Source organism: Hylobates moloch, unplaced genomic scaffold (assembly GCF_009828535.3).
Source record: "Hylobates moloch isolate HMO894 unplaced genomic scaffold, HMol_V3 SCAFFOLD_14, whole genome shotgun sequence".
Lineage (NCBI taxonomy): Eukaryota > Metazoa > Chordata > Mammalia > Primates > Hylobatidae > Hylobates > Hylobates moloch.
In genome coordinates this window covers 93113345-93126137 of record NW_026652289.1, presented here as the reverse complement: position 1 = coordinate 93126137, position 12793 = coordinate 93113345, and the positions used below count along the sequence as shown (strand labels likewise).

Genomic DNA, 12793 nt, shown 5'->3' with positions numbered 1-12793 from the left:
CACTTGCCAACTGCTTACATCCTGCTGTGCAGCCCAGTTCCTAACAGGCCACAGACTGGTACTGGTCTGTGTCCAGGGGAGTTGGGAGCCCCTGCTCTAGTTCTCCTCACCATGGACACATAATTTCTGGCTGACTGCTGCTTGGTGTCACATTTATCATAGACTAAAATTCTTAAATACATGAGTCTATTTTTAGACTTTGAATTCTTGTGAAATTTCTACAGTTTTATATCTTGCTGTTTGATCAGGAATATTTTGTCTTTGTTCTTTAAAAAATCGCCCTAACTCTTCTTGCGCATGTATTCTTTTATATGAATTTAGGAGCATCTCGAATATGACATTATAATATTTCTTCTTATCTGATAAGGGAATTCTTATGAATTTGTTCTTTTAAAATTTGCTTTAGCTCTTCTTGCATATTTATTCTTCTTATGAATTTTAGAAGCATTTTTATTGGAATTGCATGGAATTTATAAATTAATCTGGGGTAGGATTGACACCTTTGTAATACCATCTTCTCATCCATGAAAGTGATATATATCTTTCTATTTGTTCAGGACTTATTTATACTCTTCAATGAAGTTTTCCAAAAAAGCATTACATGATTCCTATTAGTTTTATACTAAAGTACTCTTACAAAGTGTACCTTTCTCCCCCAAATACAGTGTGTAATTGGCTTTTTTTTTTTTTTTTTTTTTTGAGACAGAGTCCTGCTCTGTCGCCCAGGCTGGAGTGCAGTGGCATGATCTCGGCTCACTGCAAGCTCCGCCTCCTGGGTTCACACCATTCTCCTGCCTCAGCCTCTCAAGTAGCTGGGACTACAGGCGCCCGCCACCACGCCCGGCTAATTTTTTGTATTTTTAGTAGAGACAGGGTTTCACTGTGTTAGCCAGGATGGTCTCGATCTCCTGACCTCTTGATCTGCCTGCCTCGGCCTTCCAAAGTGCTGGGATTACAGGCGTGAGCCACTGCACCCGGCCGACTATTGTTGATATATGGGAATGACATTGATCTTTGTATATTGACTTTGTTTTTACTGAAATATAAATGTAGACAAGTACACAGATAATAAGTCCATAATAATTATCACAAAATGAACAGTTGTATAACCAATACTCAGATCAAGAAACTCCAACATGCCAGAAAATCATTTGCCCCTTCTTCCTGTGCTCCAGAAATAACCACTTTTCTGATTTCAAATACCATAATTTTGCCTAGTTTTGAACTTCATATAAATTAAGCCATGCAGTATATATTCTTTGTGTTAGACTTCTTTTGCTCAACAAACATGTTGCTGCTATATAGTATGCCACCATTTGAATATTACAATAGTCATCATTGGAATTGTTTCCAATTTAGGGCTGTTATGAACAGGGCAGTTACTATCTTCTTTGAGAATGTTTTTTGTTGCACATATTTACACAATTGTGTTGGATATACATCTAGAAATAGATTTTCTTGGTCATATAATCAGCTTTGGTAGATTCTGTCACACAATTCTGAAAACAGGATTAGTCAATAGGTGCATAGTTGGTGGTTTAATGAACCTTCAAAATAGCATGACAAATATGTCTCTGCAAATGGTCGTTACACTGTGGTTTGCAAACAAGCAATCCTAGACTCTCAAATAAAAGACAATCTTCTTAGCTAATTAATGCAGTTTACTTGGCGATTCTTACTCATATTAGAAGTCTTAATGTTAGTGCCTTACTCAGGATACATTTAGTAGTGAATGACCGAAATAAAATTCAAACTAACTTTTGCAAAAAGAAAAATATAAAGGGAGTGGGTGAAATATATTGGTTAAAGTGATGGAACAAATGTTACCACCAGACTTTTTTCCTATTTTTAGTTCTCAGTTCTGATTTTCATCAGAAGAAAAGCTTCATATTCCAGCAGACTTTTCTCACATGGCAGCATAATATGGCCCCTAGAAGCTTTGGGCTTACATAGTTTTTAATGGCAGAGAGAGATACTTTCTCTCCTATTATTCATTTCCCTTCTTCCCAATTGATTGGCTCTGCTGTATCCACAGAGATGGTATTTTCTGATTGGCTAGCCCTAGATAAATGTTCCACCTAGGTGGGCAAGGGCAGTGAGATGGGCATCACAAAATCATCGGAATCTCATGGTTTAAATGAGATTATTATAGAGTGTAGGTGGGGTGGTTTTCAAAGGGATGCTGATCAGGCAAAAACAAAACGAACAAATGTATGTCTCTGACTATTAGACTGTATATAACTAGAAATAATGATTAATTTATATTAGCATACATGTTTATGTTTTTCAGATTATTGCAAATCATCATATGCAGTCTATTTCATTTGCCTCTGGAGGGGATCCTGTAAGTATGGATTCACAAAAGTTCTTTTTATGAGTTAAAATAACTTCTTGACATTTGGGGCTGGATGATAAAAAAAAAAATAAAAGAACTTTTACATAAACCATATTAGCCACTACATGTCTTTTCCTAACATACTATCACAGTCTGTAAATAGCTACATGTAGCAGATAATAAAATATTTGCTTTGGGCAAAATATTTCCTATCATTAGTAGATGACCTAGTAGTGCTCCATTGTGTTATTAGCCATGGAGTTATCATCTAATAAGCTTCTTGTTGATAATATCTAAATCATGAAAAGCAAGTATGTCATACATGTGTTGTTCAATCCTTCCTTAGAATTCTTCTCAACACAGAGTTTCTGGCACACTTTACTAATCAACTGGACTTGGTATATCAACCAAGTCAGCTAAGTCTAATCTGGAATGAGCAACCAGGTTTGCAGGAACTCATGGAGGAAATGCTGAGCTGGGGAGAGAGAACTTGTAGTTCTTGTCTAGCAAGAAGGGGTCGTGTGGTACTCATTTCCCAGAAATTGTACAGGATTTCTCCAAGCCTACTCTGCAGAATGGAGTGTCATTCCTTGACTCCCTACTGCACCATTTCTGGACCAGAGCAAAAGGAGAGGGGCTTTGAAGCTAGGCAGCCTGCAACTGAGCAAGAAGCAAATCTGTTTAAACTGAGGGAGTAGAAGAATACTTTTGCCACTCTGTGACTTTATCGGTCTTTTTATTATACTCTTTCCTCTTCTAACCTTCCATATGTTTTGATGAAAGGTTAGAAGAGGATGGAATATGACTTTCATAATGGTTAAACATCAGTCATGTCAAGAAAACAGGGGGAACATACACAGACCTTGTTCTTACTCAGAATGTATTACCTTCTTTTCTGCAAAGCATTTTTTTAAGAAAAGATTATATCCTTCAGGAATGAGCCAATAAAATTCAGTTTCACAATTGATTGTTTTCTATTTACCACATTTAGTTTTCACCTGTAATTGAGGAATAAAATGTAGAGTCATAAATGATAGAACAATAACCTAGAAACCCAAGAAAGATATAGAAGATGCTAAAAACTAAATCTGGCAGCTGATACCATGGTAGTTTTCGTTTGTTTTAAACTTTTTGCTAAATATTCAATGGGGGATAAATAACTATATATCCTAAAAGGAAGTAAAGTTCTGAAGTTACTCTGTAATCATTGCTTCGTTTACTGGCATCTAAAGTATTTAAGCAGGTTCTTCCACTTGGGTGTTGGTGTAACTTACGTGTGTATAAAATATATAGCTAAATGCTATTTAAACTAGCCAATTCTTAAAAACACTTCAATAATTACTTGTCTTCACATTGGCTACCAATGACCCAGAGTATTTAAGCATGTGAAACCAAGACATGCTTTTTTTTTTTTTTTTTTTTTGAGATGGCGTCTCACTCTTGTCACTCAGGCTGGAGTGTAGTGGCACGATCTTGGCTCACGAAGCATACGGAAGAAAAGCAGCCTTTACAGGATTTCAAACCCTTGTTTTCTAATTAATGGATATTCAATTTCCCCTTTAGGCATTACTACTTCCTCATCTTTTAGCCTGGGGTATAGTTATTTTCAAATAACTATTATATATTAGTTCCATGATGCTGCCATTTTTAAAAGTAAACCAAATGTTAAGAGTTCTACCTTTTCCCCAAGAAATTCCACAGATGCCTAATTGTAAATTCCCATTAGCAAACAAGGGACATACAAGGTGTCTGGTGCTTAGCAGCTGCTATTTGAGCCCAAGAGCCTATCTGGACTCTTTTCCATCCAGCCTCGTAATCTGGCCTCAATAGCAACACTAAGGATGGTGGCTGGCAGAGAGGGTCAACTGAATCCAGGCTGAAAAATACCAGCACTTTCTCTTCTTCCTAGCTCAGTCATCCGTGAAGGAACTCAAATACTTTTCTTAAAAGATTTAAAGTAGGGTTTATACGTGTAGTGTGAAAAATAATTATTGGCATTTGCCCTAAATTTCGCAAGGGTCGTCATCATGTTAGAATTGGTGCGCAAACATTCATTTACTCAAGGCACGTCCTGAATGATTTCTGTTATTGTTCTCCAGAATCTTAATTTTTTCATACTCTCTTCATGTGCCTTTAGTTCTTTAAATTGACTAAAGCACTGTTCCTATCAAAACAAACAGTAAATAATTTGTGGCCGTTATAGGAAAGTTTGTACCTGCTGCATTGAGAGCATCTCTGTGCTCTCTAAAGCTGGTGAGAAAGCCTGTTGATTCTAATTTAAAGGAGAAATCTGGCGGCGGTGCCATGGCTTAGTTGGTTAAAGCGCCTGTCTAGTAAAATAGAAGTCTGGAGCCGCCCTAAGCATTGGCATTAGAAATCATCTCTATGAAGTTTTACCATCAGGTCAGGGAGGCAGTATGGTGTACTGCCAGGCTTTGGAGTCAAGTAGACATGACTTATTTAAACTCCCTAAACTCCAGAGTCCTCATATGTAAATGGAGGATAATCCCTATTGCCTGACAGTGTTGTGGGAATTAAGTGAAATGATACATGGTTAGTGTTAGCACAGTGCCTGGCACACAGTCACAAGAAGTAACTACTACCACAATTGCTAACACATGCCCGTATTTGTTTTAGGATACTAACTGAGATCGTTTACAGCTTCACAGTGAACTGTGTACAATTGTAGGAAGCTGGCTTAAAAGTCCCTGTGGTCCAACATAGTAATCTTTCTTCAAGATTTCCTCCAAAATTTCAAAAATAATGAATAGTCTTCTCATCTCTTGGCCTTTGCTCACCCTCATTTTAACTCTCTTTGCAAAAATAGTTGTTTTCCATCCGTCAGCCCTGAAAACAGTTGTTGGTAATGCCTCTATAACCATATATACTTTCTCCACTTAAAAAATGCATTGTATGTCAAAAATTAAATACATTTAAACATATTTTCCCCTGCTATGTGTGCTTTACTTTTAGCATTCTGCAAATTCTCCCAAATGTTTACAGCTATAGAATTTTAGAACTATACCAATGTTGGAGGCTGTTTTGAAGATGAGGAAACTGAGGTCTGGAGAGGTCTCACAGCCTCTTTCCCATAATTGGACCTACCAGACAGCATGGCTGGCATCAGACCACTTCTTCACTTGAATAAGAGTGGCAAAGTCCCCAGCAATTGTGGCTTTCCTTCTAAATTCATACAAAACAAAGCCCAAGGATATGGCCTTATTTATTTAGAGGATATTTAAAACCTTTTTTCTTTTTGCGTAAAAGAAATTTACTTAGGTATGTGTTATTATTTTTTTTAATTGCCCAAGACGAGTTATGCTGACCCTGAGATCCACTTCCTGTGTGATTCATTGTGGGTTATTAAGTGATTGTCCTTGAGGGTATTACAAACATGGGCTTCTATTTCCTGCCAGTTGATTGCATCTTCCCTCTAGAGAGTCATACTTCTAATCTGCAAATGGCATTTTGTGTATTTTTTTCCCGAGAACTTAGATAACAAAAAGCATCTTTAATTATTAAAACCTTATCATTCATCAGCTTACTGTTTTCAATAAAAGCTGGAATTACCAAGTGGCGTTTTGTTGGTTTGTTTTTACGAAGTCAGCAGTGCATCTCTTTTTGAACTTCTTAAGTTTTTCAGGGGGTCTCTTTTTGTTTAAATGATTTTTCTTTTCTGTATATTGATCAAATAAATTCCTTGTATTTTCACTTTATTATCCCTTAAGTTAACTTGCACTGCATACAAGCAAGCTAACAACCACAAAATCCAACATGTCTCTTTAGTCAACTTACTTTCTGATGTATGTGGTATATGTTTGGACAACAGGAAATCATGATACCCTATCTTAGTTTATGTCACCTTTGTGATTGCATAATCCCTGATATTTCAACTTTCAACCTAGGACAGCATCATAGTCTCTAGCCATTTTTAAAGAATATGTCCTAACATATTCCCTATCTGCTTTCTCTTTTATTCTTAATGACAGTCTGCCTCTAAATTTTTAATTTTCTGATTCTTTCCCCAAGGGACAGAGAACATGGACTCCATAATTGTTAAACTATATAGTGTATATTTGTTTATGTTCCCTTTTACAATGCTTTTCTTTTCTCTTTAAATAAAAGACATTTGTTATTTAAGTCCTTGCCTCAGTATCATGTCCGAAATATATGTTTCTTTCAACAGTACAGTTCATCCATTTTAAATACAGTCATTTTCCCTTTTTTATAGGATACTACAGACTATGTTGCCTACGTAGCTAAAGATCCAGTTAATCAACGAGGTATGGAAAGCAACTTACAGATTTTTTAAAGAGCTGGTATATACCAACTCTAAAAAGTAACCAACAGTTATTTTCAATGTACAGAGTGATGAGTATCACTAGGGTGCTATATTGGATTATAGAAATATTATGCAAATTTGAGTTGGAAGTAAATCACCCTGTTAGCAGAGCAAAGTAGAAAAACTGTGTAGATGAAATTTAAATCATTTTAAAGATCCACAAACCAAAGGCTTAGCTATTTGTGTACTCAAAAGAGAAGCTATCATGGTTATGATAGAGGGGGCTGGTTGTCACATCCCCACTGGACAAATGAATTACATGTAAGATCAAAGCCAGTGAGGAGTGAGGTTATTGGCCTGCATTGGCTTTGGTGTGTGTGTGTGTGTGTGTGTGTGTGCATGTGTGTGTGTGAGTCTGTGTACTTGCTGTTCAAGAGCCTGTAGTATCTCTTTGAATGCTTGACTTCATCATGTGGATTTCAGCTTAAATGCCTCTTCTTCAGAGACCTTCTTTGATAGCACCTCCTGTCTCCAGTAGCATATGCTACCTTGCTGCATCACAACACTTATTTCTCTCTTCATTAACACTCCACATTTCTATTATAGGTTAGTGCAAAAGTAATCACAGTTTGCCATTGCTTTTAATGGCAAAAACTGCAATTACTTTTGCACCAACCTAATATATTTTATTTACTCACATATTGCACTTGTTTGTATGTTTAATGTGTCCTTTCTACTAAGCTAAAATCTTCATGAGGGCAGGAATCTGTTTCTCTTACTTGCTGTTGTTCCCTAGTACTCACCATGATGCCTAGCATATAGGCGATACTCAAAAACTATTTTATTGAATGACTGAGTGAATGGAAGAGTGATTTGATGGGAATTCTTGTTTCAGGATTTAGCAAGGTCACATGGTTAGTACTGCTTCTCATCCCTAACGCTGGGACATTCAGACTTCTCTTAGGGAGAAGTGTTAGGTTGGTTCTCCTCCTTAACTAGAACGTATTGGTTGGGCCACATCCTCTGCTGTCCCGGGGATGGAGTTTGCCCCCAAATATTTATTAAGTGGACATGGAGTAGGACTTGAAAATTTAGAGAGCTATAAGACACCGAGGTGGAAATGCACATGGGATGCTGGGGAGTAAATAAATAGAACACCCTGGACCTCACAGTGTAAAAGTCTAAAGGCATCTACAGGACAGAAACCAGAGAGCTAATAAGTAGGGACTTAATCCCATGGGCAGATGGGTGGAGAGTACTGTTTACAAAGTAGAGTTTAGACAGATTGGTTTGGCAGCAGGATGTAGTAGACAGATTCAGGGAGAAACTTAAGGCAGGGATATCCATTTGGAAGCTATTGTGATTGTCAGAAATGAAATGATGAAGCCCAGCTGCTGGCACAGAGCCTGGCACGTAGTAGATCCTCAGCAAATGTTTGCCAAAAGAATGTGGCAGCAAAAATATGAAAAGGAAGGAACAGAGGATAAACACTATGGAATACTCCATTAAAACTGACCCAGTCTAAACCAAATAAGAAGAATGAATCATGGTCAAAGAGTGAGCAGGAGAGACAGGAACTAGTAAATGGGGCAGTGGGGATGTAGGAACAGGGTGCAACAAAGGATACCAGAAAAGGGCAACTTCTTCTAATCCCTGCCTGAACTTCCCTAAATGATAACTGCTTGCTATTTCTGGGAAGGCCTGTGAACAACAACACTTTTTGTCTTAACATGGAAATGACGGGGTGAAAGGAAGAAAAAAATACATCAGGAAATCTAGATGTTTAGTAACTTTGCCATCAGTTACAGAATATCTCTGGGCATGTCATTGCTCTTAAGTAAATGATGGTGAAGAGTTCAAAGATTAATGTTGTTGCTAAGGGTAATGGCCAAGAAGGATCCACATGCTTGCAAAGCTCTCCCTTTGCTTAAGTGAAACAGGAGAGGCAGAGAAAATTATGATGCAGCACATTCACTTTGAAAGCCCCTGTTCTGGTGCCTGAGTCATTCGTCAGAGCTGAGCTGCTTGAAGAGGACCCCTGGGGATCCTGGCATGGGGATTTTGAGAAGGCATTCGTGAGAACTGTTGAGCGAGGTCCTTGATGGGAGGTGAGGGATAGAAACAGTCCAAATCAAGGTTTCAGTTTTTTCTTTCTTTAGCCGTCAGCCTGTGTATAGGAAATAAGGTTGATGCTGGAGTCAGAAAGACTGGGTTGGAATCATAATTATTTCATCATCTCACTGTATGATGTTAGGCAGATTGTTTCACAGTCTCAAACCTTGATTTCCTTATCTTTTAAGTGGGAATAATAACATCTGCATAACACATGGAAAGCATAGTTTTCTTCCCTCCCTCATTACATCTTTCTTTCCTATAGGAAAATGGGTGTGTCCAAGAGGATAACTTAGTAACATAGGGTAGTTTTCTTGGCTTTAAAAGTTAATATGTCTCTATCACTTCCTCCTCCTTTTCTGATCTCGTTCTCTCTCATATAGCTTGGCTATAAAAATCTCTGTGAGAAGACACTGTTCTCAACATACCTCCTGCTTGCACACACTCCTCTAGTGCTAAATCTTTTCCCCCAACCTGAGCCCTTGGACTGACAGTACCCGCAGAGAGGTGATGACACAGCTTTTGAATACACAAATAATTATTAATGATTATGGAAGGAAAATCCCTCCGTGGTATTATCATTTAGTAAGAGGGAGAAACATAATCCCTAAGATGTGCATAGAGAAAGAGGGATGCCTAGAGAACAGTGCCTAAAACATAGCAGATGCTTAGGGTTTGTGGAGTAAGTCAAAAAAGACACAGGTGAAAGAGCAGTGTAATGAGAGCTTACAGCCAAGTGTTTGCAGGGTGTGCGAATGTGCGTGTACAGGCGGGTTGCAGAGAAAGGAAAGAGTGGAAGTAGGGGTCCCACAGCTGAAAAGATAGACCAGAGACAGTTTGTGGGGGGCTTTGAATACTGGCCAGGAAGTCACTGGAGCCATCAAATATTTTGAGCTTTAAAAATATTATTATGTTTTGCTATTCTGAAATTACTAAATGATCATTTTTCTGGCAGTTGTGTCTTTAAAAGTGGTATTGGAGGCTGGGCACGGTGGCTCACGCCTGTAATCCCAGCACTTTGGGAGGCCGAGGCGGGCGGATCACGAGGTCAGGAGATCAAGACCATCCTGGCTAACACGGTGAAACTCCGTCTCTACTAAAAATACAAAAAATTAGCCGGGTGTGGTGGTGGGCACCTGTAGTCCCAGCTACTCAGGAGGCTGAGGCAGGAGAATGGTGTGAACCCAGGAGGCGGAGCTTGCAGTGAGCCGAGATCATGCCACTGCACTCCAGCCTGGGCGACAGAGCGAGACTCTGTCTCAAAACAAACAAACAAACAAACAAACAAACAAAAAAGAAAGTGGAATTGGTATTGGAAAGCAGAAAAGCCACCTGGAATTATAGAGTTCAATTTAGAGGACATCTCATTAGTCCTGGGCAGCAGTGTAATGTTCTAAATGGCACTGGAGGAGGAAGGAACAGTTTGAATCAAATTTGTGAACTAATAGTACTTGATGACTATTTAGATATTTAGATTGATGGAGAAATAGGAATCAGATACTCCTGAGGATTTAATGAGATATCATATGCAATGCAAATGTTTCAATACCTGGCTTATAGCACTTAGGCAATAAATGGTAGCTATTATTACTATTCTGTGTGATGTTGAGTGGTGTTGCCACTAAAGAAACAGAAATTCTCATAAATAGAAAAAACAAACAAATAATCCAGTAAAGAAATAGGCAAAGAAAAATGGCTACCATTTGTTGCATGCTTACTATCTGCCAGGCATTTTCAGTACTCCGTCTGCATTATCTCATTTCATCCTCACAGCAGCCCTAGGGAGTATGTAAACATATCATTCCTTTTTTTTTAATAGAAGAAAACACTGGAGGTGAGAAAAATAAGGCGGTTTTCCTAAGATTACCCAGCCAATAAGTGGATGGACAGATTCTACGTCCTGAGCACACAAAAGAACATGGCAAGGCACCAAGAAACATTTGAAAAATAAAAAAGTTTAGCCTCACTAGCAATCAAAGACACACAAATTATAATTAGACATCATATTTCATCTCCAAATTTCAAACATTGAAAAAAGATAAAATGTGGTTTAGAGTAGTAGTTACTCTTGAACACTGCTGATAAAGAGTTTAGATACAAACATTTTAAAGAGCAGTTTGATCATTCGCATCAAACATCTTAAAAATGTAAATGCCTTTGAACCAGTAGTTTTATTTCTGAGGAAATAATTAGGATATATACAAAGATTAAGCAATATAGATCATTTTTATATATTATTTATATCATAAGACAAAATTTAGTATTCATAAGTAGCAAATTAAATAAACTCATAGAATGTACTATGGTGCAGCAATTAAAGCTAGTAGTAGAAAAATAAGTAATTATATGGGAAAAATATTCACAATGCTGTTAATTATTGCTGTTAATCATATTGCTGTTAACATTATGAAGATTGTGTATAGTATAATCCCAGGTGACTTTTCTGGGTAGATACACATTATAAAAAGATAGGAAAGACATATGGCAAAATGTTCCTAGTGGTTATTGAGATAACCACTGGATAGTGAAATTTCCTGTAATTTTTATTCTTCTTGGTACCTTTTTGTTTTCTAAAACTCTTATAGTGAATATTTATTACATTTATAAAAAGAAAAATATCCAAAACCCTTGAATAAATGTTTTAAAATAATGAAATCAGAAAGATGATGTTATAAAATTAACTAGCAAGTTCGGTTCATCCAGGAGAAAATGGCAGACAAGAGAAGCCCAGAGAGTAGGTCTGGGGCTGGGGGTGGGGCTGGCAGGGAGGGGCGGGAGGCAGGCCAGGCCTGCAGGTGCAGAAAAAAAACTGCAACTTCTTAGCAGAACCCAGAAAGAAGAGGGCTAAGGATGTCAGGGAGTGGGAGAAGCCACAGGAGACAGTGACTTGCCTAAGTAGTAGTCAGTGGATGGGAGGAAATCAAGAAATGAGTATTACCTAACAGAGGGGAAGAGCAAGTTTCTTCTGAAGGAGACATCTCAGATGGTCACACACTGAAAGGGAATTAAGGGGCATGAGGGTGGGAAGATGCTATTCTGCTCAGCAATTAACAGGCCACTGGTCACTCTGGAAAGCTCAATTTCTGTATACCTATAAAGGCAGGAGCCAGATTGCAGGGATGAGTAGGAGAGTATGGTTGACAGGAAGTGGAGATGAGCAGTGGAGACTGGGCTTCATGCTGACAATCCCAAAGCTTCCCACTTTTCCTTTTGCTTGATTCGCTTTTAGCATTAGTGCATTTAAATCAGGGCAGTTTCCACTTTTCCCTTCACTAGGACCCTTTAGTGAACTCTTCATTTTATCAAAGGCCTTTTCTGTAGAAAAGGTAAGTTCCAGTAAGAATGTTTTGAGTTCAATTAATGATTAATACACCCTGCTTCTGTAATTGCTGTAAATAAGGAAATCCACATTGTCTTACTCCACATGTGTGGCAGTCCAGGAATGTTTTAATATTTTCTCTGAATCTAGTCTGTGAAGAGGACTGGACTGCCTGGACTACCTGGTTATAGGAAGGCCATGCTTCTGGGTCTCTGAAGAAAGTTTAAAAAAAAAAAAAAAACCCAAAACCAGTAAAACCAACTTAAATTAATCCACTTATTTTTATTTATGTTTATAGTTATAAAGTATGCGTACGACTGTCTTGGTGGTATTAGTTAGCTATGAACTGAATACTGGCTTGCCTCTTTGAGGTTGTTTCTTCCTTAAGTATGGAGGACTCCCTGCTTTGATCCCATAGCACCATCTGGTGGTTGACCTGAAAAGCTGAACATTTGAGTTTCTAGTTTTCTAAGTATAAAAGGAAAAGACAGAAGCAAAACAAAAAAACTGTTTATTAAAAACAAATATAAAACTAGTAAAGAAGAGTCTGTTATCCTTTAATAATAGTTGTAATCCTCTTGTTTATGACTACCTAATTCAATAACCAAATAAAAAAGACAGACGAATATGTATCTCAGGGTCTTTTGAATCTTAGTGTAGTACTTGATACCCAGGGCTGGAAGTGTGAGCCCATCCTGCTACAGGTGGGATGAAAAAAATCCAGACTTTCATCTGATTCCAGACA

General features: G+C 37.9%; 1 protein-coding gene across 1 annotated transcript in view; it reads left to right on the top strand.

Annotated features, from left to right (window-relative positions):
• Positions 1 to 12793, top strand: part of SHC4 (SHC adaptor protein 4) — a 138866-nt gene that overhangs the window by 87324 nt on the left and 38749 nt on the right. Inside the window, exons 5-6 of the mRNA XM_032174244.2 lie at positions 2291 to 2344; positions 6567 to 6618. Coding sequence (XP_032030135.1) covers positions 2291 to 2344; positions 6567 to 6618 — 106 coding nt within the window. The remainder of the gene's footprint in view (positions 1 to 2290; positions 2345 to 6566; positions 6619 to 12793) is intronic.